A 24,468-nucleotide genomic window follows, 5' to 3' on the forward strand; every position below is an offset into this window, starting at 1 on the left:
ATATATACACATATATATATATACACATACATATCTTCATATCTACATATACACATATATATATATATACATACCTATCTACATCATATATATACACACATACATACATACACACACACAAATTATATATATGTGTGTGTGTGTATATATGTATGTATGTATGTATGTATGTATGTGTGTATGTATGTATGTGTATATATATATATATATATATATATATATATATATATATATATATATATATATATATATATATATATACACACATACATACATATATATACACATATATATACTTGTGTGTATGTTTGTATGTGTCTATATGTGTGTGTATAGCTTTGGTCACTGAGTGCAAGGGAAAATAATAAAATATAGTCTATAAGTTATTAAACAGTAAAACATTAACGTTTTAAGAAGTACAGGTACATTGAGCACTACTGGAGTGGTTGGGTAAACTACATTTTAAAGACTGTGTAACACAACAGGTAAGTAACTAACAGCAGCTAAAATGTATATGGATCATCTCTCGGTAGTAGATCCCTTTTGAAAGCGCTACACGGCTGTGGTATAGAAATTACATTTTCTATGTGAGCGTTCAAATTTGTGCCTCTGGTAATGTGCCTTACCGGCATTTAAAGAAAATTAGTTTTGTGTCCTCTGCACTGTTAAGAGAGAAGGCTTTGGTTTGGGATAAAAGGTGTAAAGAAAGGAAAGTTGCCTTTTTCTTTTATATAGTATAGAGAGATGTGTTCGCTGGCGTTATGATCGCCTTTTGGGACAGTCGCGGTGGGTCTTGTGTAGACTGGTGAGACGTCCCTGCCATTAATCGGCTGTGATGGCACTGTCAGTCCTCCACTCGTGTGCGTGTCTTCATAATCCGAGTTGAGGACCTCATAATCGTATACGTGCAAAAGAAAGTGTGAATCGCCTTAATATTATTTTGCCGTGGTGTAGAAAAGGGGTCCGTGTTTGCACTTGTCTGGGCTATAGCGCAGGGGGAGGATGAAAAAATTAAAAGTGCTCACTTTGACTTAAGGCAGAAGCGCAGTCAGCGTCTCAAAGGCCGGCACAGCTATGCGTGCGCTGGCTGCTCGACTTTTGCTGGGCAGGAGACCACAGTTTTGCAGACACGTTCATGATATCAAAAGTCTCAGCGCTTTTGGAGGTCATTCATATATTATATATATAGCAAAATCCCTGCGCCTCGCAGCGGAGAAGTAGTGTGTTAAAGAAGTAATGAAAAAGAAAAGGAAACATTTTAATAATAACGTAACATGATTGACATTGTCATGAGTGTTGCTGTCATATATATGCCTGCCTAAATAAGTCACCCTCGCTTTGCTCTTACTTTTTTACCGTTCATTTAATCATGGCTAGTGGCGGAAAAATTATAAAATGGAAGGAGGATGGCTTTACCAAAACAATTATTGATGGCGAATCGATTATTCATAAAGCTTGAATTGGTGCTGTTTTTCTGTGTTAACCTCATATTTTTTCATACTTCTCAAACTAAGGTGGTGCGAGGGTAAAATGAATCGGGATGCGCTGATCAATGTAATCCGTGTACCAGGAAATCATGCATTGACAAAAGCTCCCCTTTGCTTGTAATGCAAAGTGTGATTAAATGCATTATTTTTAACGCGTTATGGAGCACATGCATCGAAGCTTCTCAGCTGTGCTTGTGCTAAGAAAAGGAAAGATTTTAACACGATTGTCAATGTGACCTTTTGTAAGTAGTGACTGGAGGATTCAGTGTGGAGAAACTCGAGAGATAGCGTGTGTATTAACTTGTGGATTTTGTTGCTTCGAAAGACGGCATTAGCCGCGGAGCTCAGCTCAGACCGAAATTAGATGAATGGGAGGGGAGATGATGAAGTGACTCCCCCACCCGCCTTAACTGTCAATCCCCCACAAACACAGTCTCGGAATTTGCATAAGCACACCCCTTCACCTACAATTTTAACTTAGTTACAAAGTGATCAAAACTCGTTTATATCCTCGTCCTCTCATTAAACTTGTATCCCGCATTACCTGTGGGCATGTGAAACGCCAGCGGTAGCCTGTCTATGAACTTAATTTAAAGTTTAGGTTTACACCTTGCTTTCTTTCCGAGGCAGCAACACTCATGAATATGGTAGTATATGTCACTTTCCGCTTCTTATTGTTTTTCGCTGCCTTCTCAATTATATAATGCATGTTTTCTTAAGCGCTTTTGGAGGTCTTCCTGGTTTTCTACGTACTGCGTTGACAGTCAGTTCACGTGATTACGTGGGAGGCGTGATGATGTCACACGAAACTCCGCCCCACGTCATTCCAGCTCAACTCCATTACAGTTAATGGAGAAAAATACCTTCCAGTTATGACCATTAGGCGTAGAATTTCGAAATGAAACCTGCCCAACTTTTGTAAGTAAGCTGTAAGGAATGAGCCTGCCAAATTTCAGCCTTCTACCTACACGGGAAGTTGGAGAATTAGTGATGAGTCAGTCAGTGAGTGAGTGAGGGCTTTGCCTTTTATTAGTATATATATATATATATATATAAATAAATATATATATATATATAAATAAATAAATATATATATATATATATATACATACATAGATAGATAGATATGACAACAACACTCATATCAATGACAAAACAATTACATTAACAATCATCTTACGTTATTTTTAAAATGTTTCCTTTTCTTTTTCATAACTTCTTTAACACACTACTTCTACGCTCCGAAGCGTGGGTATTCTGCTAGTATATATATACACACACACACACACACAGTGGGATGCAAAAGTTTGGGCAACCTTGTTAATAGTCATTATTTTCCTGCATAAATCATTGGTTGTTACGATAAAAAATGTCAGTGAAATCTATCATATAGGAGACACACACAGTGATATTTGAGAAGTGAAATGAAGTTTATTGGATTTACAGAACGTGTGCAATAATTGTTCAAACAAAATCAGGCAGGTGCATAAATTTGGGCACCACAAAAAAGAAATGAAATCAATATTTAGTAGATCCGCCTTTTGCAGAAATTACAGCCTCTGAACGCTTCCTGTAGGTTCCAATGAGAGTCTGGATTGTGGTTGAAGGTATTTTGGACCATTCCTCTTTACAAAACATCTCGAGTTCATTCAGGTTTGATGGCTTCTGAGCATGGACAGCTCTCTTTAACTCACACCAAAGATTTTCAATTCTATTCAGGTCTGGGGACTGAGATGGCAATTCCAGAACGTTGTACTTGTTCCTCTGCATGAATGCCTTATTGGATTTTGAGCAGTGTTTCGGGTCGTTGTCTTGTTGAAAGATCCAGCCCCGGAGCAGCTTCAGCTTTGTCACTGATTCCTGGACATTGGTCTCCAGAATCTGCTGATACTGAGTGGAATCCATGCATCCCTCAACTTTGACAAGATTCCCAGTCCCTGCACTGGCCACACAGCCCCACAGCATGATGGAACCACCACCATATTTTACTGTAGGTAGCAGTGTTTTCTTGGAATGCTGTGTTCTTTTTCCTCCATGCATAACGCCCCTTGTTATGCCCAAATAACTCCATTTTAGTTTCACCAGTCCACAGCACCTTATTCCAAAATGAAGCTGGCTTGTCCAAATGTGCTTGAGCAGACCTCAATCGGCTCTGTTTGTGCTTCCTCTGCATCACTCTCGCATACAACATCTCTTTGTGTAAAGTGCGCCGAATGGTTGAACGATGCACAGTGACTCCATCTGCTGCAAGATGATGTTGTAGGTCTTTGGTGCTGGTCTGTGGGTTGACTCTGACTGTTCTCACCATTCGTCGCTTCTGTCTGTCCGAAATCTTTAATGGTCTGCCACTTCGAGCCTTAACATGAACTGAGCCTGTGGTCTTCCATTTCCTCAATATGTTCCTAACTGTGGACACAGACAGCTTCAATCTCTGGGACAGCTTTCTGTATCCTTCCCCTAAACCATGATGGTGAACAATCTTTGTCTTCAGGTCATTTGAGAGTTGTTTTGTGACCCCCATGTTGCTAATCTTCAGAGAAAATTAAAGGAGGAGGGAAACTTACAATTGACCCCCTTAAATACTCGGATTCGCCTGTGTATGTAGGTCAGGGGTCACTGAGCTTACCAAGCCAATTTGAGTTCCAATAATTAGTTCTAAAAGTTTGGGAATCAATAAAATGACAACAGTGCCCAAATTTATGCACCTGCCTGATTTTGTTTGAACAATTATTGCACACTTTCTGTAAATCCAATAAACTTCATTTCACTTCTCAGATATCACTGTGTGTGTCTCCTATATGATATATTTAACTGACACAATGATTATGATTTATACAGTAAAATAATGACTATTAACAAGGTTGCCCAAACTTTTGCATCCCACTGTATATATACACACACACACAGAGCCTTCCACTGTTATTGGAACCCCGTGTAAAAATTACTAAGATGGGTTAGAAAAAAAGTCCCTTTTTGCTGAAGAACCGTCATCTTTAACTGAAAAAATGAGAAACATCTGACTTTTAATGGAAACAAGTTCATTCAAAGAAAAAAAAAAAAAAGCCCTCACCAGAAATAGCTATTTTAATCATATATATTTGTGTGTTAGGACTACCTAAGAAAGACATCAATCAGTTACAGTAAGTGCAGAATGTAAGAATCTTAATTAGAAAAAGAAAAACAGCACATTTCACTAGCTTTAACGTCGTTACATTGGTTCATTGGTTACCCGTGTCATTTAGAACTGACTTTAAAATACTACAACAGATAGTCCCATAACGTACAAAATCAGCACTTAAGGATAATTTGCATGTCCGCTGAGTGGTGGCAGCAGGAGTGGGAAGAATTTATTCTTGTTATTATAATCTTTATTTCATGTATAATACGTGTAAGCTGCTAAAAAAACATTAAAAACTACTGAAAAAAATTGTTTACATGTTCAAATCAAGGGGTGTCTGAAACTGGACTTATGAACAAAATGGACTTACCAACAGCCACTTGGCACGGAGCCTGTTTGTAAGTAGAAGACCACCTGTAGTGGTTTACACAGCCTTAAATAATCTCACCCAGTCCTACATTTTAGAATGTCTGTCCCATTACACTCTCAGTCATAACCTCAGATCTTCAAATGAATGTCTGCTTAAAAGTCAATCCAAAAAGAATTAGTGAGGTGGCCTTTTGCTGTTACACACCTAAAATTTAAAATATTTTACCAATAGAAATTCACCAGACTAATACTGTAGAACAATAATAATAACAATAAAAAAATGATAAAAACCCCATTATTTTAAAGTGGCTTTATCGTAGCTACATTTTAGTTGTATTGTTGTTAGTCTATATGGGCATTGAATTCTCATTTTCCTCTAGATTGTGAAGTTCCGTATTAATCTGTACTGTTCTCTGCTGTCTTCCCTATTTCTCCTGTGGTGACCATGTGCTCCACCACCTCCTCCTGATCAACATACCACACTGCCTCGTGTTTATGGACTGAATGGCGAGTGTCCCAGGTGTCCACAAGGCCATCATCATCAAATTCGTCATGTGAAGCATGTGAACCATGAGGACTAATTTAGGTAGAATGCCCAGTGGTGTCCAGTGCCCAGTGGTTTACATCTTGTAAACCAGTTTGAGCTACATTGTTTGTAAGAAAATGTTGCTCTTGTATCCAAAAGGTTGTTTCTCCGTGTAAACGGTTTGCCAAATTCAGAAAACCCATATGGCTTCTCTCCTGCGTGAATTTCAATGTGCATCAGAAGAGTATTTCTGTGCCCGATTTGTTTACCACATTCAGAACAATTCAGCTTCTCACAGGTTTAATTTTTCCAAATTTTCTTGGTGTGCTTACCATCAAAACAGGAGTGAACTTCATTCTTTAGTCAGGACAGTCTCATTGTAATAGTGAACTTCTCACTCTCGTAAGTTTCCCCACAAGGACTCAGTGTAGAACCTCCATTGTTCCTAATAAGGCTTCTTTTTGCAGTTCTGTAAAGGCCTGAAGATTTTTCTTTATCAGTCCTGGTGATCCTAGAACAACAGGAACAATTTTTTTTGTCCCATATTTCATTTGTCATATCTCAGACTGCATTTCTTGTAATTTTCTTGCCTCTCCATTCTCAGGACTGAATAGTCACTATGAACTAATACTTCTGTTATCCATGGTTTTCTGACCTCTGTTTTTCAGTCAGTCAGTATTGTTGTGCTACAACTGATCTGCACCTTCTCATTTTCCATTGTGCGGTCCGAGTGTCTTTGTGATGCCGGTAAGTTGTATCTCTTGTAGAGTTTCCAGCGAATGAGCCTGGCCATGCTGTTGTGTTGTGGAGTGTATAATCCTTCAGCAATCAGTACCTCGCACCCAGCAACGAGACGTGTGACTCTTTCCAATTCTCTTTAGTAGAAGTGGCATTTCTGGATTATCTTTTGCAATTTTTTTGTATTTATGATCTGAACCACCTTGTGCCCAATCCACTGCTTTGCATTGCTATGATTAGGTGTTCAAATTCTGGTTGTAGTTCACCCCACATAAGCCATGCGTAAGTTTTGTTTCTACATGAGGCTGTTGGATGTACCACTTTACTTGTAGTTTCCCTAATTTATTTTTTGTTTTCATTAAACTTTGTGAATTCTTTTTCTGCTGCTTAGCATATTGTACTCTGGGGAAGGTTCTGTATTTTTTTTCTTTCTTATGTGAATTCTTTGAAATCTCTGAGGACAGCTTCCTTGTAAAAACTTTTTGCAACATTCAAAACAAAAATGCAGCTTCTATCCTGTGTGGGTTTTAATGCGTCTCTAAAGAGAACGACCAAGAGAGAATCGTTTACCATATTCAAAGCAGCAATACGGCTTCTGTTCCGAGTACATTTTCATGTGTATCAGTAAACTATTATGGTGCAAGAATCGTTTCCACAGTCAGAACATCAATATGGCTTCTCCTGTCCCTGTGTGAATTCTTTGATGGCTCTGAAGATATCTTCTGTCGGAATACTTTTTTCCACATTCAGAACAGCAAAATGGCTTCTCCCCTGTGTGAATTCTTTGGTGGCTCCGAAGATCGCTTCTCCGTAAATACTTCTTGCCACATGCAGAACAGCAAAATGGCTTCTCCCCTGTGTGAATCCTTTGGTGGCTCTGAAGATGGCTTCTCTGTGAAAACATTTTGCCACATGCAGAACAACAAAATGGCTTCTCCCCTGTGTGAATTCTTTGGTGGCTCTGAAGATAGCATCTCCGTGAAAACTTTTGGCCACATTCAGAACAGCAATACGGCATCTCTCCTGTGTGAGTTTTAATATGTGCCTGAAGATAACTATTGAAAGAGAATTGTTTTCCACATTCAGGGCAGCAAAATTGCTTCTCTCGTTTGTGAATCCCTTGGTGGCGGTGAAGATAATTTCTCTGTGAAAACTTTTTGCCACATTCAGAACAGCAGTATGGCTTCTCTCCTGTGTGAATTCTTTGATGGCTCTGAAGATAGCTTTTCTTTGAAAACCTTTTCCCACATTCAGAACAGCAATATGGCTTCTGTCCTGTGTGAATGCTTTGGTGGCTCTGAAGATGGCTTCTCTGTGAAAACATTTTGCCACATGCAGAACAGCAATACGGCTTCTCCCCTGTGTGAATTCTTTGGTGGTTCTTAAGGCCGGTTCTCTGTGAAAACTTTTTGCCACATTCAGAGCAAGAGTACGGCTTTTCTCCTATGTGAGTTTTAATGTGTTTCTGAAGATAACTACCGCTAGAGAATTGTTTTCCACATTCAGAACAGCAATACAGATTCTCCCCTGTGTGAGTTTTAATGTGTGTCTGAAGATCACTACAGCCAGAGAATTGTTCTCCACATTTAAAGCAGCAATATGGCTTCTCTCCTGCATGGATTTTCATGTGTATCAGAAGAGTATTACAGTGGAAGAATTGTTTGCCACATTCTGAACAGCAATACGGCTTCTCTCCTGTGTGAATTCTTTGGTGGCGCTGAAGATGGCTTCTCTGTAAAAACTGTTTACCACATTCAGAACGTTTGATTCCTGTATAAAGTTTAAAAGAAAAACAAGGTTAGTTTTTAATCCACTGCTTTATTACTGACATTGTCTTACAACATTAAATAGATTTTGGTTTAATTTATGAACAAATTTTGATGAGGATAAGCAAACATAAGACTTGAGTAACCCATGAAAAGACACTCAACTGGAAAATGAAAAAATTAACAACTATTCGACACATGAACATAATCCAAAAAGTTTAAACAGTAAATAGATCACATGAGGTAGGCATAATCAGAAAGATTATTGTTGAAGTTGTTTTTTACTACACTACAGAACGGCATCATCATGTTGTCATCATATTCTTAAAATATTATATAAAGTTATAGATATTTTCATTCATTGGAGGTAGAAGGTGATAATCTTGACCCATAACTACAGTGGAGAGTGTTATGTCAAACATTTGAAATGCACTTTTATTAAACAGACTGTGTCTTAATATTTCTAAATAATTAGTCCAAAGCCCCCCGACTCCAAAATTTTTTTTTATCTCATTTTAAAAAGAGGCAGAGGATAGTAAAGCAAAACCATTTTAATATACAATGAGAACAGACTAAAATTTAAATGAATAAAACACGCAGGTCACTGAACAATCCCAGAGACCCATGTGACACCAGACCTGAAACAGCAAACTAGATACTTGTGGCGGACCCTTGACTTACGACCGCCATTTGTTTGCAAAGGCTCGTTGTAACTCAAGTTGGTTGTAAGTGAAGACTATTTTTCCCCACAAGAAATAATGGAAATACCCATAATGCGCGCCGAACCTCCCACAGCAACACTTACTTAACCGTTTCATAATAAAAAAGGGTTGTATAATGTGCATAATTTACCAAAACACCAATAATTGTTCTAATGTACTAACCAAAAAGTTATAAAAAGTGCCTAGCCTACCAGAAACAACAATTTCATACTGTACTCACCATTTAATTTGTCATCATTGGGCTGCAGGAAGGGAGGAGGAGAATGAAACGGAAGGTGGTTATTGTTTAGAAGGAGCCTCCTTATGCAAATCTTTTCTTTGTAAAATTGTCGAAATGGTGGATTTCGACATGCTGTACATATTAGCAAGATCGGTCACACGAACACCACTCTTATATTTCCGCACAATTTCCTTCTTCGTTTCGATTGTGATCGCTGCTTCTCAAGTTAATAATGACAGTAGTCGAGCACTCAGTTCAAAACTGGTCGCGTTGTGAACTGCTGTAATAATACACTCCAAAGCAAGCCGGTGCTGACTCAGCCCGATGACATCATCATGTGCCGCGCCAGCCCACTAGCTAACATCCCTTAACAATCGTTTTCTTTACCTTTGTTACATTCTCTTCCTTCCTTAGCAATTATGCGTCTTGCTTGCAATGGTCTTAGTGAATTATATACAGTGGAACCTCGGTTAACGAGTAACTTGGTTTACGAGTGTTTTGCAAGACGAGCAAAAATTTTTAATAAATTTTGACTTGATAAACGAGCGATGTCTTGCAATACGAGTAGTATGGATACACTTTGTCTGCTGAGCATCATGTGATCACAACTGAGCTGATGGTTCTTCTCTCTCTCTCTCTTTATCTCACTCACCCAGCGTGTCTCTCTCTCTCTCATCTCGCTTGCTCGCTCGCCCAGCGCGTCTCTCTCTCTCTCTCTCTCTCTGGCAATCGTCTCCTATTCTCCGTCTGAGTCTGTGTGCCTCACTCATATAGTCAACATCCATACGAGCATATACTGTTTACTACAGCATTGTGACTGTGTATGTGTGCGCTGTGAAGTGTGAGTCCCCATCTTGCTCCCCAAAACACGAAGCTGAGTCTCAGTACTTTAACACCAGCTTTATTCAGCTTGAAACAGCAACAGCGCTGTTACTTATTGTAGTGGGATCTTAATAATGTTCCTTGTATGACCCATTGACGACAGGCACTTATAGCATGTTTGCGATCTTTTTGGATGCACTTATACAGCGAACTGCTACAGCGCTGGGATACTGCGATTGCTTTGGGACGCTCTTCCGCGTGTCGTCCCGTTGGGGGGAATCCCACATGAGTTTAGAAACTCACACCAGCCATGATTCTTTTTAAAGGTAAAGTGCAGGTTAATTTGTATTATGTATTTTACTTTATATTTTGTATTAATCATTTTTATATGAATAGTTTTGGGTTGTGGAACGAATCATCTGAGTCTTCATTATTTCTTATGGGGAAATTCGCTTTGATATACGAGTGCTTTGGATTGCGAGCACGTTTCCGGAACGAATTATGCTCGCAAACCGAGGTTCCACTGTGTGTGTGTGTGTATATATATATATATATATATATATATATATATATATATATAAAAATTCACTAAGCAGCTGACCATGGCATGCAAGACAGAGACCATGGGATACGCACAATAGAGCCCCGCCCACCAACTCTAACCATCCTCCCGCATTCACCCTCGCTCTCGAGGCATGCGCACTGCCTGCTCATGTGTCCACATGCAACACCTCATTAAACACAGCCTCAGTCATTTTCGTCTCTGCTACAGTCCACATGCACGTCTGAGCCACGTTGACTTTTCATTGTTTTTCTCGGTTCCAGCTGCTTTTCTATATACTAAGTCGACCATGGCACACAAGAGGACAACAACAACAACATTTATTTATATAGCACATTTTCATACAAACAGTAGCTTAAAGTGCTTTACATAAAGAATAGAAAAATAAAAGACACAATAAGAAAATAAGTCAACATTAATTAACATAGAATAAGAGTAAGGTCCAATGGCCAGGGTGGACAGAAAAAACAAAAAAAAACTCCAGACGGCTGAAAAAAAAAAATCTGTAGGGATTCCAGACCATTAGACTGCCCAGTCCCCTCTGGGGACAGAGACCATGGGATAGGGATACGCACGACAGAGCCCCGCCCACCAAGTCTAACTATCCTCCGGCGTCCACCCTCGCAAACTGTTTTACACGCTGCATGCAGCGATTCCCATCCGCGATAAACATGCTTCTTCTTAGATGGTCCTGCAGGAACAGGGAAAACCTTTGTCTACAAAAACCTGATTCTTACCATACTAAGAGCATAGTGTTTTTGTTGGCTTGTCCACCTGCCCGCCCGCCTGACTGTTACCAGCATTCACCGCAATGCACTGGAGTGTAAAACTATTGCAGCTGCTACCTCACAAACGGTCCTTATTCCCCGGATTTCCCTGACCCCATCAGATTCAAATTTGCCTTTTACTTTTACACGCAGACAAGTTCCTGTTAGATTGCCCTTTGCAATGACAATTAATAAGGCACGGTGACAAACTTTCAAAAATATATGCCTGTATCTGCCAAAACCAGTTATCAGTCACAGACAATTTGTATGTTGCTCTCTCCAGAGTTCCATCTTTTCATTCACTTACAATCGTATCCTCAAACCCACCCCATTTGGACAACTATGTCTTTCAGGAAGTGTTCACCCATCAATAAATAATAATAACAGTATGCTATGCTGCGGGTTAGCTAGTATTACATATTTATTGACTATATTTATGTATCTAGATTACAAATATCATACAGTTTATCAATGTTCACATTGCTTACTACACAGCAATATTACTGCTACTTTTTTGTCTTGTCTTGTTTGTGTTTTAATTTTAATTTTAAATTTTAATTATAATTCTAATTCTATTTTTAATTTAATTTTAATTTATTATTTGCACTTCATGTTGTTACACTGTGGACCCTGAGCTTCACAATTTTGTCTATCTGTATACTTGTATATGGTTGAGATGACAATAAAGTTCACTTTGATGTATCCATGCAGGGTCACGCCAGTCCCAGAATGCATACAGAGAGAGGCAGGAACAATCCCTGAATGGGACACCACCGTGTCCTCACCTGTTTAATTATTAACAATATACATTATTTTAATGAAGTTTAAAACTTATCTGTATAATGTAATAAACATGCTTTACTGCATTTCATTTTAAAAATGATATCAAGAGCTCCAAGAAGATGGCACTTGGAAATCTAAATTGACTTAGAAGCCAGTCATCGTCATATGTAAATACGTGCTTTATAAAGTGACTCTGGTTGTGCATTATAACTGTAGTGCAAGTTTACAGTGAGATCATTGTACTTATAAGTACAAACAGTTCTACCAGAGACAATTGATGGACTGATTGAGTGCATTTATAGTTCTTGGGATGAAACTGCTTCTGAACAGCGAGGTCCCTACAGGAAAGGCTCTGAAGCGTTTGTGATATGAAAGAAGTTCAAATAGACCGTGCAAATGGACGAGACAGCATGTGCAAGATGCTGTATACCGATAATCCGATCAGCTGCTGTACAGCTGTGATACCACACTCAGATACAGTGGGTTAAGAACTCCGAATAACAACACTAAAGCAGTGATGGTATTTAGAATAGTTTGGCCATTCTGTGCACCATTACATGGTTACAGGTTGATTACAATGAGAGGCCTTAAACAAATAAATGATATGTGGTTAATTTCAGTGCATTTGATAAAGCTGTGTCAGGGATGTGAATCTAAAATCTAAAGGGAAACCACACAGGAACAGTAGCACTGAACCGTTTATAGTGCCAACTACAATAGTGAGGATAATGTAAATAGTAAGGTGGAAAGATTTAATACTAAAGTGAGAGCTGCTGTTGACATAGTTGCACCTGAAAAGACAGTTAAAAAATCTTCTAGCATTATTATACCATGGAAGACCCAAAGAGTGTCGGATTTAAAGAGAACATGTCGTAAAGCTGAGCGTAAATGGAGGAAAACTAAACTAACTATCCACTATGAAATATTAAAAGTTAAAATAACAAAATACAACAACACTGTCCATCTTGAGAGGCGCTGCTATTTCTCTAAGATTATAAATAACAATGCTAGTAATCCCAGAGTCTTATTTTCTACAATCGATCGCCTACTAAACCCAGGTAACTCAAAGGAATGCCTCCTAAGTACTTCCAGTAAAACCTGTGAGGCTTTGCTGTATTTTTCAATCAAAAAATTAATGATATTAGAAATAACATAGTATATCTCCCCAACACTAAGGATCCTCCTAAACCCCAGCATTCTGTTATAAACAAATTAAACTCTTTCACTAGGATAGATTTACCTGATTTACAAAAAATAATATCTCAATTAAAACCTCCACCTCGCCCTTGACCCGATACCAACAAGGTTTTTCAAAGAAGTATCAGGCGTGCTAATTGATAATGTTCTTGACATAGTAAATTCGTCACTAGATACTGGGGTCTTCCCAGACTGTCTTAAGACTGCTGTAGTTAAACCCCTACTTAAGAAACATAATCTTGACCCCTCGGCTCTTGAAAATTTTAGACCCATCTCTAACCTGCCTTTCTTAAGTAAAGTTCTAGAGAAGGCAGTCATTATGCAGTTAAATGACCACCTCAATAAACATGCTATTCTTGATAAATTTCAGTCGGGTTTTAGAACAAATCACAGCACAGAAACTGCACTCGTTAAAGTAGTAAATGACTTGCGGGTGAATGCAGACAGAGGCCATTTATCTGTTCTCATCCTCTTAGATCTGAGTGCTGCATTTGACACCATTGATCATAATATTCTTAGAAATCGCCTTAGTCAATGGGTGGGCCTCTCTGGCAGTGTCTTAAATTGGTTTGAATCCTACCTGACAGGGAGAAAATTTTTGTTAGTTGTGGGAATTACAACTCAAGACACATGATATCCAATATGGTGTTCCACAAGGCTCTATCCTGGGTCCGCTGCTCTTCTCAATCTACATGCTTCCGTTAGGTCAGATTATCTCAGGGCACAACGTGAGCTACCACAGCTATGCTGATGACACACAGCTGTACTTATCAATAGCACCTGATGACCCCGATTCTCTTGATTCACTAACACAATGTCTGACTAGTATCTCAGAATGGATGAATAGTAACTTTCTCAAGTTAAATAAAGAGAAAACTGAAATCTTAGTGATTGGCAATAATGGATACAATGAGGCTATTAGAAATAAACTGGATACATTAGGATTAAAAGTCAAGACGGTGGTAAAAATCTTAGGGGTAACTGTTGACTGTAATCTGAATTTTAAATCACATATTAATCAGATCACTAGGACAGCATTTTTCACTTAAGAAACATAAGTAAAGTTAGATCTCTTATATCACTGAAAGATGCTGAGAAATTAGTTCACGCTTTTGTTTTCAGTCGACTAGATTACTGTAACGCACTCCTCTCAGGACTACCCAAAAAGACATAAATCGTTTGCAACTAGTGCAGAATGCAGCTGCTAGAATCCTAACTAGGAAAAGAAAATCCGAGCACATTTCTCCAGTTTTGATGTCACTACACTGGTTACCTGTGTCATTCAGGATTGACTTTAAAATTCTGCTTATGGTTTATAAAGCCTTAAATAATCTCGCCACATCTTATATATCAGAATGTCTGACACCTTATATTCCAAATCGTAACCTCAGATCCTCAAATGAGTGTCTCCTTAGAATTCCAAGAACAAAACTTAAAAGAAGTGGTGAGGCGGCCTTCTGCTGTTATGCACCTAAAATCTGGAATAGCCTGCCAATAGGAATTCGCCAGGCTAATACAGTAGAGCACTTTAAAACACTGCTGAAAACACATTACTTTAACATGGCCTTTTTATAACTTCAATTTAACTTAATCCTGATACTCTGTATGTTCAATTCATCATAATAACTATTCATGGTGACTCTAAAATCCGTACTGACCCCTACTCTCTTCTGTTTCTTTTTCCGGTTTCTTTGTGGTAGCGGCCTGCGCCACCACCACCTACTCAAAGCTTCATGATGCTCCAATAATGATGGATTGATTAAAAGCCAGAAGTCTACATGACCATCATCACCAAGTCCTTCCGTGAGAACCCTACATCCAAAGAGGACTATTTAATTTATGTTAGGTAGAATGCCCAGAGGGGACTGGGCAGTCTAATGGTCTGGAATACCCCCTTTTTTCTCCAGCCGTCTGGAGTTTTTTTTTTTTTTATGTCCACCCTGGCCATTGGACCTTATTCTATGTTAATCAATGTTGACTTATTTTATTTTCTTATTGTGTCTTTTATTTTTCTGTTCTTCATTATGTAAAGCACTTTGAGCTACTTTTTGTATGAAAATGTACTATATAAATAAATCTTGTTGTTGTTGTACGCAACTTTTTTGTGCGTACACAGCATTTACAGTATAGATGAGGCCTCAAAAGTCTTCTCAAGGTGTTTTGTAAACAAGTCCTTTGACAATCTAAACTCCACCTTCCAATGTCTTTCTCTTTCCATCAGCTGAAATACAGAGCTAGCTGAGCGACCTCAATATCTACCATCAAATGACAGACAAGTCAAAGCCGCAGGAATCCAAACTTGAGCAATACTAAAGCACAGCACAAAAAAGCCTGCTATAAGAGAAAGGGTGATGACGCAAAAAACAAAGTGATGAGCCAAGATAGCAACAAGTTTGTAATTTTCCCTCAGGCGACTGCAGATCTATTAGGACTTTAGAACAATATGGACGAGAACAGGCCACTCAGCCCAGCAAAGCCCACCATTCCTATCCATTTAATTCTTCAAAAATAACATCAAGTCCAGTTTTGAAAGCCCCTAAAGTCCTACAGTCTACAACACTACTTGGTCGCTTATTCCAACTGTCTATCATTCTTTGTGTAAAGAAAAATTTTCTAATGTTTGTGCAAAATTTTATCATAACCGATTTCCAACTGTGTGTGTTCCTGTACACATGACAACACAAAAAGGTCAAACTCAAGACTGTTAGCTAAAGATACACAAAGATGGACACTCGGCTGCATTAAATAGTCTGAGGAGGTGTTGCTTAAAATCTTCCAATAGAGCTTAAAACTCTCTATAGATGCATGAAAATGTTAGCGAATCCCCTGAATTTCGGCCCAAACTCCTCCTGAGAATGTGGTCTGATCTTCAACTGCAGAACATCTTTGCTTATTTAGCGCTTTTGTTGTATTTCAAACATTACTTGCCCTTTAATTTAATTCATGTAATTTCATGTTTTGTTTATATTGTATTCTCTATTAATTATCCAAATATTTTTGAGTTTTGTGAGTGAGACCCTAAGAGACGGGGCCACATTAATGTCACTCCTGAAAGATCACCCCTTGCCTTTATATTGGTGGTCCTTCAGAGGTTCACGGACATTTGATAAGAGTTTTATTATAATTCTCTAAACCAGAAATCCATTTGGGCCAGTGAATGCTGAAGCCTCCTGTTGAGTTTGGAGTCAGACTGCCTGGAGTGAGACCTCTCTATAGGTAGACTAGTGAAGGTCCTGAGCCATCATTCATAAAGCTCAAGTACATACAAAATGAGACTCAAATGTGTATATGCTCATTCAAATGTCGGGATTTACAAAAGAGAACCTCACAGGAGAACAAACGTATATTTAGAGCAACCCTGACCAATGCATATGCAGTGGAACCTCTAGATACGATCACCTCTGTATACGAGAAATTCAAGATAAGAGGAAAGTATGAGCGAAAAATTCGGATCTAAATACGAGCATTGGCTCGCGCCATGAGCCAGGCTGTGGTTATGCGTGACGCGTTTCCCAATCCACCTCGACTCGGGGATTTACCCAAGCTGACGCTGCCAGCCCGTCAGCTCACTCAGTGTTTCTTTTTCTCCCGTAGCGTGAGGATCTACGCGTTTGTGATTTCATTGTTTCACTGTAGCAGTTCGCCGTTTAAGCGTATCTAAAAATATTGCGGACATGCAGACGGAGAATAGGAGACGATTGCCCTAAAGAGGAGTACTAGGGTGTTGTACCGTGTTAGCCATTATGAATGTAGAGAAAAGCCAAGCAAAATGACACCTTTTATTAGCTAACTAAAAAGATTACAATATGCAAGCTTTGATTACATCTTGCCTGAAGAAGGGGCCGGAGTTGCCTCAAAAGCTTGCATACTGTAATCTTTTTCGTTAGCCAATAAAAGGTGTCATTTTGATTGGCTTTTCTCTACCCTCAAGAGGAAGAAAGAGAGAGGCGAGCGAGCGAGATAAGGAGACGCGCACGAGAGAGAAGAACCATCAGCTCAGTTATGATCACATGATGCTCAGCAGACAAAGTGTATCCACACTTATTTATCAGTGTTATTTGTTAGGAAAATTGATTTTTATGTTGATATTTTCGCGCGGAATGGATTAACTGGATTTCCATTATTTTCAATGGGGAAGTTTTGTTCTAGATACAAGAAATTCGCTATACAACCTTAGTGCTGGAACGAATTAAACTCGTATCTAGAGGTTCCACTGTATAATATTTCAGAGAACCAGGGAAATGACGCCACCCTTGATCAATGTACTAAAATGAAGCCAAACCAGATAAATGACAACTCGGAAACATAATTCATTTCACCAAGCTGTTCTTATAAGGTGTGTTGAAGTGATAAACATTACACCAAAAAAATGATGACTATGATGTATAGACTGTATTTTAGATTCCTTTAAGAGCATCAATGATAATATTTGCACCAAAGAAATTCTGTTTTATCATCACTTTATATCTGCTACGTGTTAGCCAGCACCCTGAGAAGTGATGACACCTCAACAGTATCTTGGCTAAGCTTCACTCCATTATGCCTGCTGTGCTGGAAGTCATTAACTGACTGCTGATACACTACATCCGGTGTTTGTATGGTGTGGGTGTACATACATAACACATGACGTGTTTCTGACATCATAAAACGGCAATCAGCCGCCGTGTCAAGCTCTCCTACCTCAATCGAAGCACTTTACTGCACTCATACAGGGGGTCCTCGGGTTACAACATCGCAACATACGACTTTGAGTTTACGACACTCATTCCCATAAAAACTTGAGTGTTTCGGATTACACTGTTATCATCGTACTTACAGATTTACGGGGGTGAACTACTTTGGTTGCGGGTGGCGAAAGTACGCGGCATATAAGTGAGGGAGTTTGCGAACTACAGTAGTTTTGTTGCATGCTGTGAAAGTGAAAAGTACGCGGTGTATGAGTGAGGGAATCGAACTTGCAATACTCACTCCCATAAAAACTTACAAAAATTGAGACAAGTGTTTCGGCTTATGCCATTAGCGTCGTACTTACAGACTACGTGGGCAAACTAGTTTGGTTATGCGCAGTGGAAGGATACGCAGTAACACAGCAAGGGAGTTGGCGAACTCGTTTGGTTGCACGTGGAGGAAGTGTTCTATTTGTGTAGCTTTGTTTGGCAACTTTTTGGCCCTTATCATGGCTCCTAAACGAAAGTCAGAGTCTTCAGATGGTAGTGTTTCGAAGAAGAGGAAAGCCATCACGATGGAAGTGAAATTAGACATTGTAAAGAGATCAGAAGGAATAAAGGTAAGGAATTTAATTTTACACTCATTTTTTGTCATTTTGTCTGTTACTATCGTACAGTGTACAGTACAGTATATCTATGTCCATTTCCTTTTTCTGTGGCTTAGTTGTGTTTTTATGTTCTAGATTATAATTTTGCAAATGTGTTAGGATAGGTAAGTGACTTAGGCTAGGGTGTGCTTCGACTTACACCAAAATTCGGGTTACATCACTGTTGTAGGAACAGAACTGTATCGTAACCTGAGGACCCCCTGTATTATATAATATGGGCATCAAGCAAGACTGAAGCTGCCTTTGTTGACTGCAAGTAGTGACATTTGTGGGAGAAAACCTGTACAGGTCACCCCTGCTGGACGTCATGTCCTCCCTTTACGTTAAATAAAATAAGTACAGTCAGGAGAAAGAGTCAATCAATCTTCTTTTACCCCTGCAAGACTTAGAAAATAACATTCAAATGAGCAAAGCAGTAAAATAAAGGGTTACAAAGAGGTGCTGTGTCCTTTTGATTCACTCCAAAGTCAGATCTTTAGTTCTTGCTAATAACACAAACTCTAATATCATTGGTTACTCCTAGTTGCTAACAGGACATGGCATAACAGAGATACCTTAAAAGGTCACTATCAACCTGGTCCACTTGGCCGGATGGCCGCTTGTCAGTTTCATTATCCTTAAACGTTCCTGACCTTAAGGTGCTAAAATACACTGGCCTCTTCCAACTTCTGTACGCTTACCCTTCACAGTCCAGTCAACCACAAGTTCCCTGTTCCATTGTTATTATGACTTATCAGCTGCAGACAATACAAGCAGATAAATGTCAAAGCAAGCACATCCTAAAGAAGAGCACTTTTAACTTTATTTCATTTGTTGAAGCCTTACTGTTACTGCAATACTAAATAATAAAACACACTAAACTGTCTTTTTCTCACTTAGTTCCAAGTTTTTTTGTTATAGTAAACACTAAATTATACCTCAGCTTTTAAGCATAAGCTCAGAAGAGTAGAGACTCCATATAAACCCAGTAATTAATGTTTCGGTTTTGTTCTTGTCTTGTCAGCCCACATGCATTACATGCCAGGTGCACAACGGACCAGTGATCCAAATCTGACTTCTACACACTCCATTAATACACAAGTTATCCAAGATGTGGCTAATAGATGTCATGTCTCCGTGTCCTCGCCCAACCGGCGATTTATTTATTTTGAGGCAAAGTAGCTTTGACAGACGTGATGGTGCTGTATGTGGTGAACTGCTTGTTGGTGAAGTAACCTGCTGACCCCTCAGTATTTCATGCGGCCTAAACTATTCATTGTAACAGTAATCACGTCATTACATGTGCCAGGTGACAGTGGCTACCCGCTCAGACAGTGTTGCCTTACACCTTTCCTGAACCCCAGAGCACAGAGGAGAGGTGCTGTAACTACATGTGTGACATTTCACTCTCAGATGAAGAGCAAAGCCAGATATTCTTGAATGGAGGTGATGAGGTCTCAAAGTGTCAGACCAGCTAATGAAGTTCTACAGCATCCTGACTGCATATGTAGGAGAAGGATTAGCAGACTCCATATGTGAATGGTTCAGGGTGGTGATTAAAAGGAGTGCTCACATAGGAGTATTTATAAAAGTGATTGTGATTTATAAAAAAAGTAAATTGTGTAAAAATATGTATACTCCAGGTTTTATTAATCGGAGTTGTTTATTTTGCCATGTACATATTTTCATGTTCAATTATGGGCAGAGCATTATAAATGTCACCCCTGTTCTGGTGTGTAGGTCTTTCAAAGGCCTGTCACCACCATGTGTGTGATCCCATTTCACAGTGGTTTGGAGGTACAGGAGCACTGCACATGAATGCTAACACCTTATGGTATAATCATAGTTTGGGGGTTTTATTGCTTCTGCAGGACCAGGACAGCATGTCATAATCAATGTAATTAAAATTGTTATGAAGAAATAGGAGAGGAGAATGTCAGAATAGTGAAAGCTTGATAGAAGTTAGGTAATGAAACAAGACAATGAGTAGAAAGAAAAGAAGAAATCTACACGAGAAAGGCTTAAACTGAACAAAACTGGTGTTCTGAACTGGTCAATCAGAACACAGAGCTTTACTTGAAGTCAGCTGATTATTCAAGGAATCCCAAAGACATCAAGGAATTGAACATTCTGGAAAGGAGGAATGAAGTAAAACTGAAAGCTGGGCAGAAACTGCAGGAAATGTGTGGTGGAGGTCATTGGAGATAAAGGAGGATAAGCAACTTAATAAAGACATGGGTCACAAACTGGACTGTTCAGGTTTAAACAGGAATGACGAGAAGTCTAACTGTCATTACTTAACATGATAGTGTTTGTGCATTTTTGGGGACTTAATTGAAGATCAGGCCACACTGTTAGGAGAAATTGCAGCAGACATTCCAAAGGGTTCACAAACCTTTTCTTGTAACTGTACATTTACTTAACACTTTAACTAAAGACAAGTTTAGAAAAGTTTCATTACTGTTACAAACTATAATGGAAGAATAGAAAATTCCTAAACTTGTACAAATATAGTGAAATTGTGATTTACTGTTTGTTTAATATTGTTTTAACTTTCACTTAAAAAAGCACAAGACGGCACTTTCAGGCCCATAACTCTGACCCTAAGACATACAACCATTGTTATTTTTCACTTACTTCTTTTAGATGAGGTCTTAGGTGGTGGCCGACTTTCCTGAATTTTAGGAGATGAAATTTCTAAAGTCATCTTTGTGTCAGACTGTAATGATTCATATTTTACATTGATAGATGACTCCGGTGATGAAGAGTGTCTGCTATGAGAAGAGACTAACCCGATCACTGCTCCACCTTGATGTTCATAATGAAGGTCATCTTCCTTGTCACTCTCAGTATTCCTATAGTGGTGTACCTCAGTGCTGACACACTCCTCTTCATCGCTCACTGACCCCACTTCACAGTCCTCTTCCTTAATGTCCAGACTCTCCTGTTTAGGGAGGACACTCTCCCACTCACTGTCCTCCTCCTTAATATTTATGGTCCTCTGCTCCATGATATTCATGTCAGCCTCACGCGGCTCCTCTTTCACATCCATTTCAACGTTACAGTAAATGGCAGAATTTTCCTTCTGTCTGTGAATAAAAACAGAATTCAATTAAAACTGATCTAAAGACATTTGATGTTTACAACATCCTCTTAGTTAAAGTTGATGTCAAGTCAGGCAGTTCATAGCAAGTTGACAGTAACTCATCACTTTTCATATCAAATGAGGTGTAAAATGAGTTTGGAAATAAAAGGAGGGTCCAACAGGGGAGAAGGAGGCCATTTTGTACAGGTATGTGTCAACAGTATTCACTACTCTGATTAAACATCCAGTACTGTTGGGTCCCAGAATTGTGCTATCAGTTAATGTTTAGGAAGGTTTATAAAAGTTAGTCCTCAGGATTATGTTAAGAAATGGGGCAAATGAAACAGGAGGTTAAATAAAGGGTTTAGGGTCTGCAGTCTTAGGACGATGTCACACTGGACGACTTATCCAGAAATTTTAAGTGATAGCCTTCATTAACATAATCTTAGGCTCTGTCCACACGGACATCTGAACTGAGCGTTTTTCTGATGCCCGTAGCATCAGGTGAGTGCAGATTGAATGCCGAGCATTGCAGTGAATCAGACCGTACACACAGGCTTTTACCATTTACATTTGGACAGATGTGTGTTCGGATGGCATCAATTTCTAGCAAAATCCCAATGAACCACGAAGAAAATGTCGGTATTGCATTTACATGTCATTCATTTAATGTTCTGGAGGACCGGATATGTCTCATGATTACATGTACGTATGAGTATACGCTTATATAAAATGTGACAGGCAGCCTTGGTCATTACCCAGTCAGGACATCAGCTGAATCAAAGGACCAGGGAAGAGAACATCCACGAAGAGAGGAGGCAGGAGGAAGGAAGGAAGGAGAAGAAGAAGAAGAGGACTGTGCTTTGGCGCGGTGTTTGGATAGTGTTGCTGTTTGGAAAATGGGACAAAAGTGTTTCCCCATAGAAATAAAGTGTGTGCTGCGTGGCAATTTGTGTGCTGCCTGTTTGTGCTGTGGTTAGGGCGGCTTAACACGACCCTGTAGTCCACAAGACACACACACACACACACACATTATCAATAAAATAATAATGATAATAATGGAAAAATTGAAACAGTTTGTAGGTGTGTGCTAATTTCATAACTTTAGCTACTATGGATTATATGCGATATTCGTGATCAGCACCCAGAAATCTATAAGAAACACCCAACAGTGTTCAAGAAGTAAAAACTTTGTTGTGCAGTGCTATTAATACCGGTGGGCGAGTGTGTACGCGAGTACTGTTTCTATATTTGCTCACTTCAAGGTGACAAGTACCCGCTCTTCAGGACTAACACTGACTCACATATTGGTTGACTGGCGTGTCATATGGTGCTGTACCTGCGTCAGCAGGCAATCAAAACTCAAAACTGACATCCCACAGTATCTGAAGAACTTACTCATAGATTACACAAAGCTTCCTTTCTTCACACACTGTGCAGTCAGACGGTGAACCCAACACCAGCGGCAGTGTTTTCTCTGGCTACGTTGCCATATCAGGAGGATTTTTAACACAAGAAGGTACTAAAATCTTGAGGTCTAATAAAGCCAACTGATCCATACGTCACAAATCCATTCTGGACCTCCTGATAACTGCCACCTCCCCATTCTGAAACAACAGGTAAATATACAAAACATACAATCTGGCATACAGGTTGGCATTTACCAACGGCAAACAAACGCAAAAGTAACATCATATTGAAGTCAATTAAGCGCCACTACAAAACACAACTTCAACGCCTCGGTTGCTCTGAGCACATTCATTTAACTAAGATGGAGGCAGATGGTGGTGTGTCCCTGTGAAGCTGACTGCTTAATGTAAGAGCGGTCAACCAGTAAATGTTGTCCTGAAGTAGAAGACATAGAATTAGGGGAAATGGGGTGGGTTTGACATGCAGGTTTCGAACCTAACAAAAATAGGAGCCGCTTCACTTTTCTCATGTCCCACAGCTGTTAACCCTTTGTCCACCACAGGCTTCATCAGGCAGCATAATATTAGAAACAAGCGAGAGCAGTCTTAATCAGCTGGCAGATCAGGTGGGCCGCTCTGGTAGTGACGTTACCAGCCCAACACACCACAGCATAGACAATCATACTGGTCATCACAGAGTTGTAGAACATGTAAAGGACGTCATTGGTGTGTATGTTTGTGTGCAGTACACAAGTAAATACAATGATAGGACGTCAGATAAAAAGTACATTGAATGAAGGTGTAGTATATGAATGAAGATGATGAACAGAAAAATAAAATACAGTGATAGAGAAACAGTTGAACAGCGGAGGCCATGACAGTGACATGTCATCCTTTCGCTGGACTCTTCTGTAATTTTTAAAAGCTTTGGTGCTACGTGTGCACTGAATTTGTTATGGGGTGAACGTCAGAAGTATGAGTTTTTGATACAACACTTGTGTCGCCTGACCTCGTTAGTGAGTGATGTTATGCTGCTCTTCTTGTTAAGCAGTCAGTTTGGTTGCCAGGAGGACACAACCCAGCCACAGGGGATGCACAAACCTGTATATTTCTTCATGCCAATCCCAAGCCCGGATAAATAGGGAGGGTTATGTCAGGAATGGCATCCGGTGTAAACTTTTGCCAGATCAATAGGAGTACAACGATACAAAATTCCATACCGGATTGGTCGAGGCCTGGATTAACAACAGCCGCCAAAAGGGTGCTGGCAGAAATTGGGCTACTGTTGTCCTAGAAAGGAGAAGAAGAGGTTGGAGACGTGTCCCTGGAGAAAAGGAGAGGAGGAAGGCAAAGAGGGTGGAACTGAGGGCAGGAACTTTGAATGATGGCAGTATGACTGGTAAGGGGAGAGAGTTAGCAGATATGATGGAGAGAAGGAAGGTTGATATATTGTGTGCGAAGAGACTAAATGGAAGGGGAGTAAGGCCAGGTGGATCAGAGGTGAATTCAAATTGTTCTATCATGGTGTGGATGGGAGGAGAAATGGGGTGGGAGTTATTCTGAAGGAATAGTATGTCAAGAGT

At 39.5% G+C, this 24,468-nt stretch overlaps 1 protein-coding gene across 1 annotated transcript; it reads right to left on the bottom strand.

The window, feature by feature from the left end:
• Positions 1-4,571: 4,571 nt before the first annotated feature.
• Positions 4,572-21,443, bottom strand: LOC120538563 (gastrula zinc finger protein XlCGF57.1-like). Its single transcript, XM_039767959.1, has 2 exons — positions 21,029-21,443; positions 4,572-7,954 (listed from the first exon to the last, which is right to left on the bottom strand). The coding sequence occupies exons 1-2, from the start codon at positions 21,441-21,443 to the stop codon at positions 6,897-6,899; spliced, it is 1,473 nt and encodes a 490-aa protein (XP_039623893.1). The 3' UTR covers positions 4,572-6,896.
• Positions 21,444-24,468: the final 3,025 nt, after the last annotated feature.

The sequence above is a fragment of the Polypterus senegalus genome, chromosome 11, assembly GCF_016835505.1.
Source record: "Polypterus senegalus isolate Bchr_013 chromosome 11, ASM1683550v1, whole genome shotgun sequence".
NCBI lineage: Eukaryota > Metazoa > Chordata > Cladistia > Polypteriformes > Polypteridae > Polypterus > Polypterus senegalus.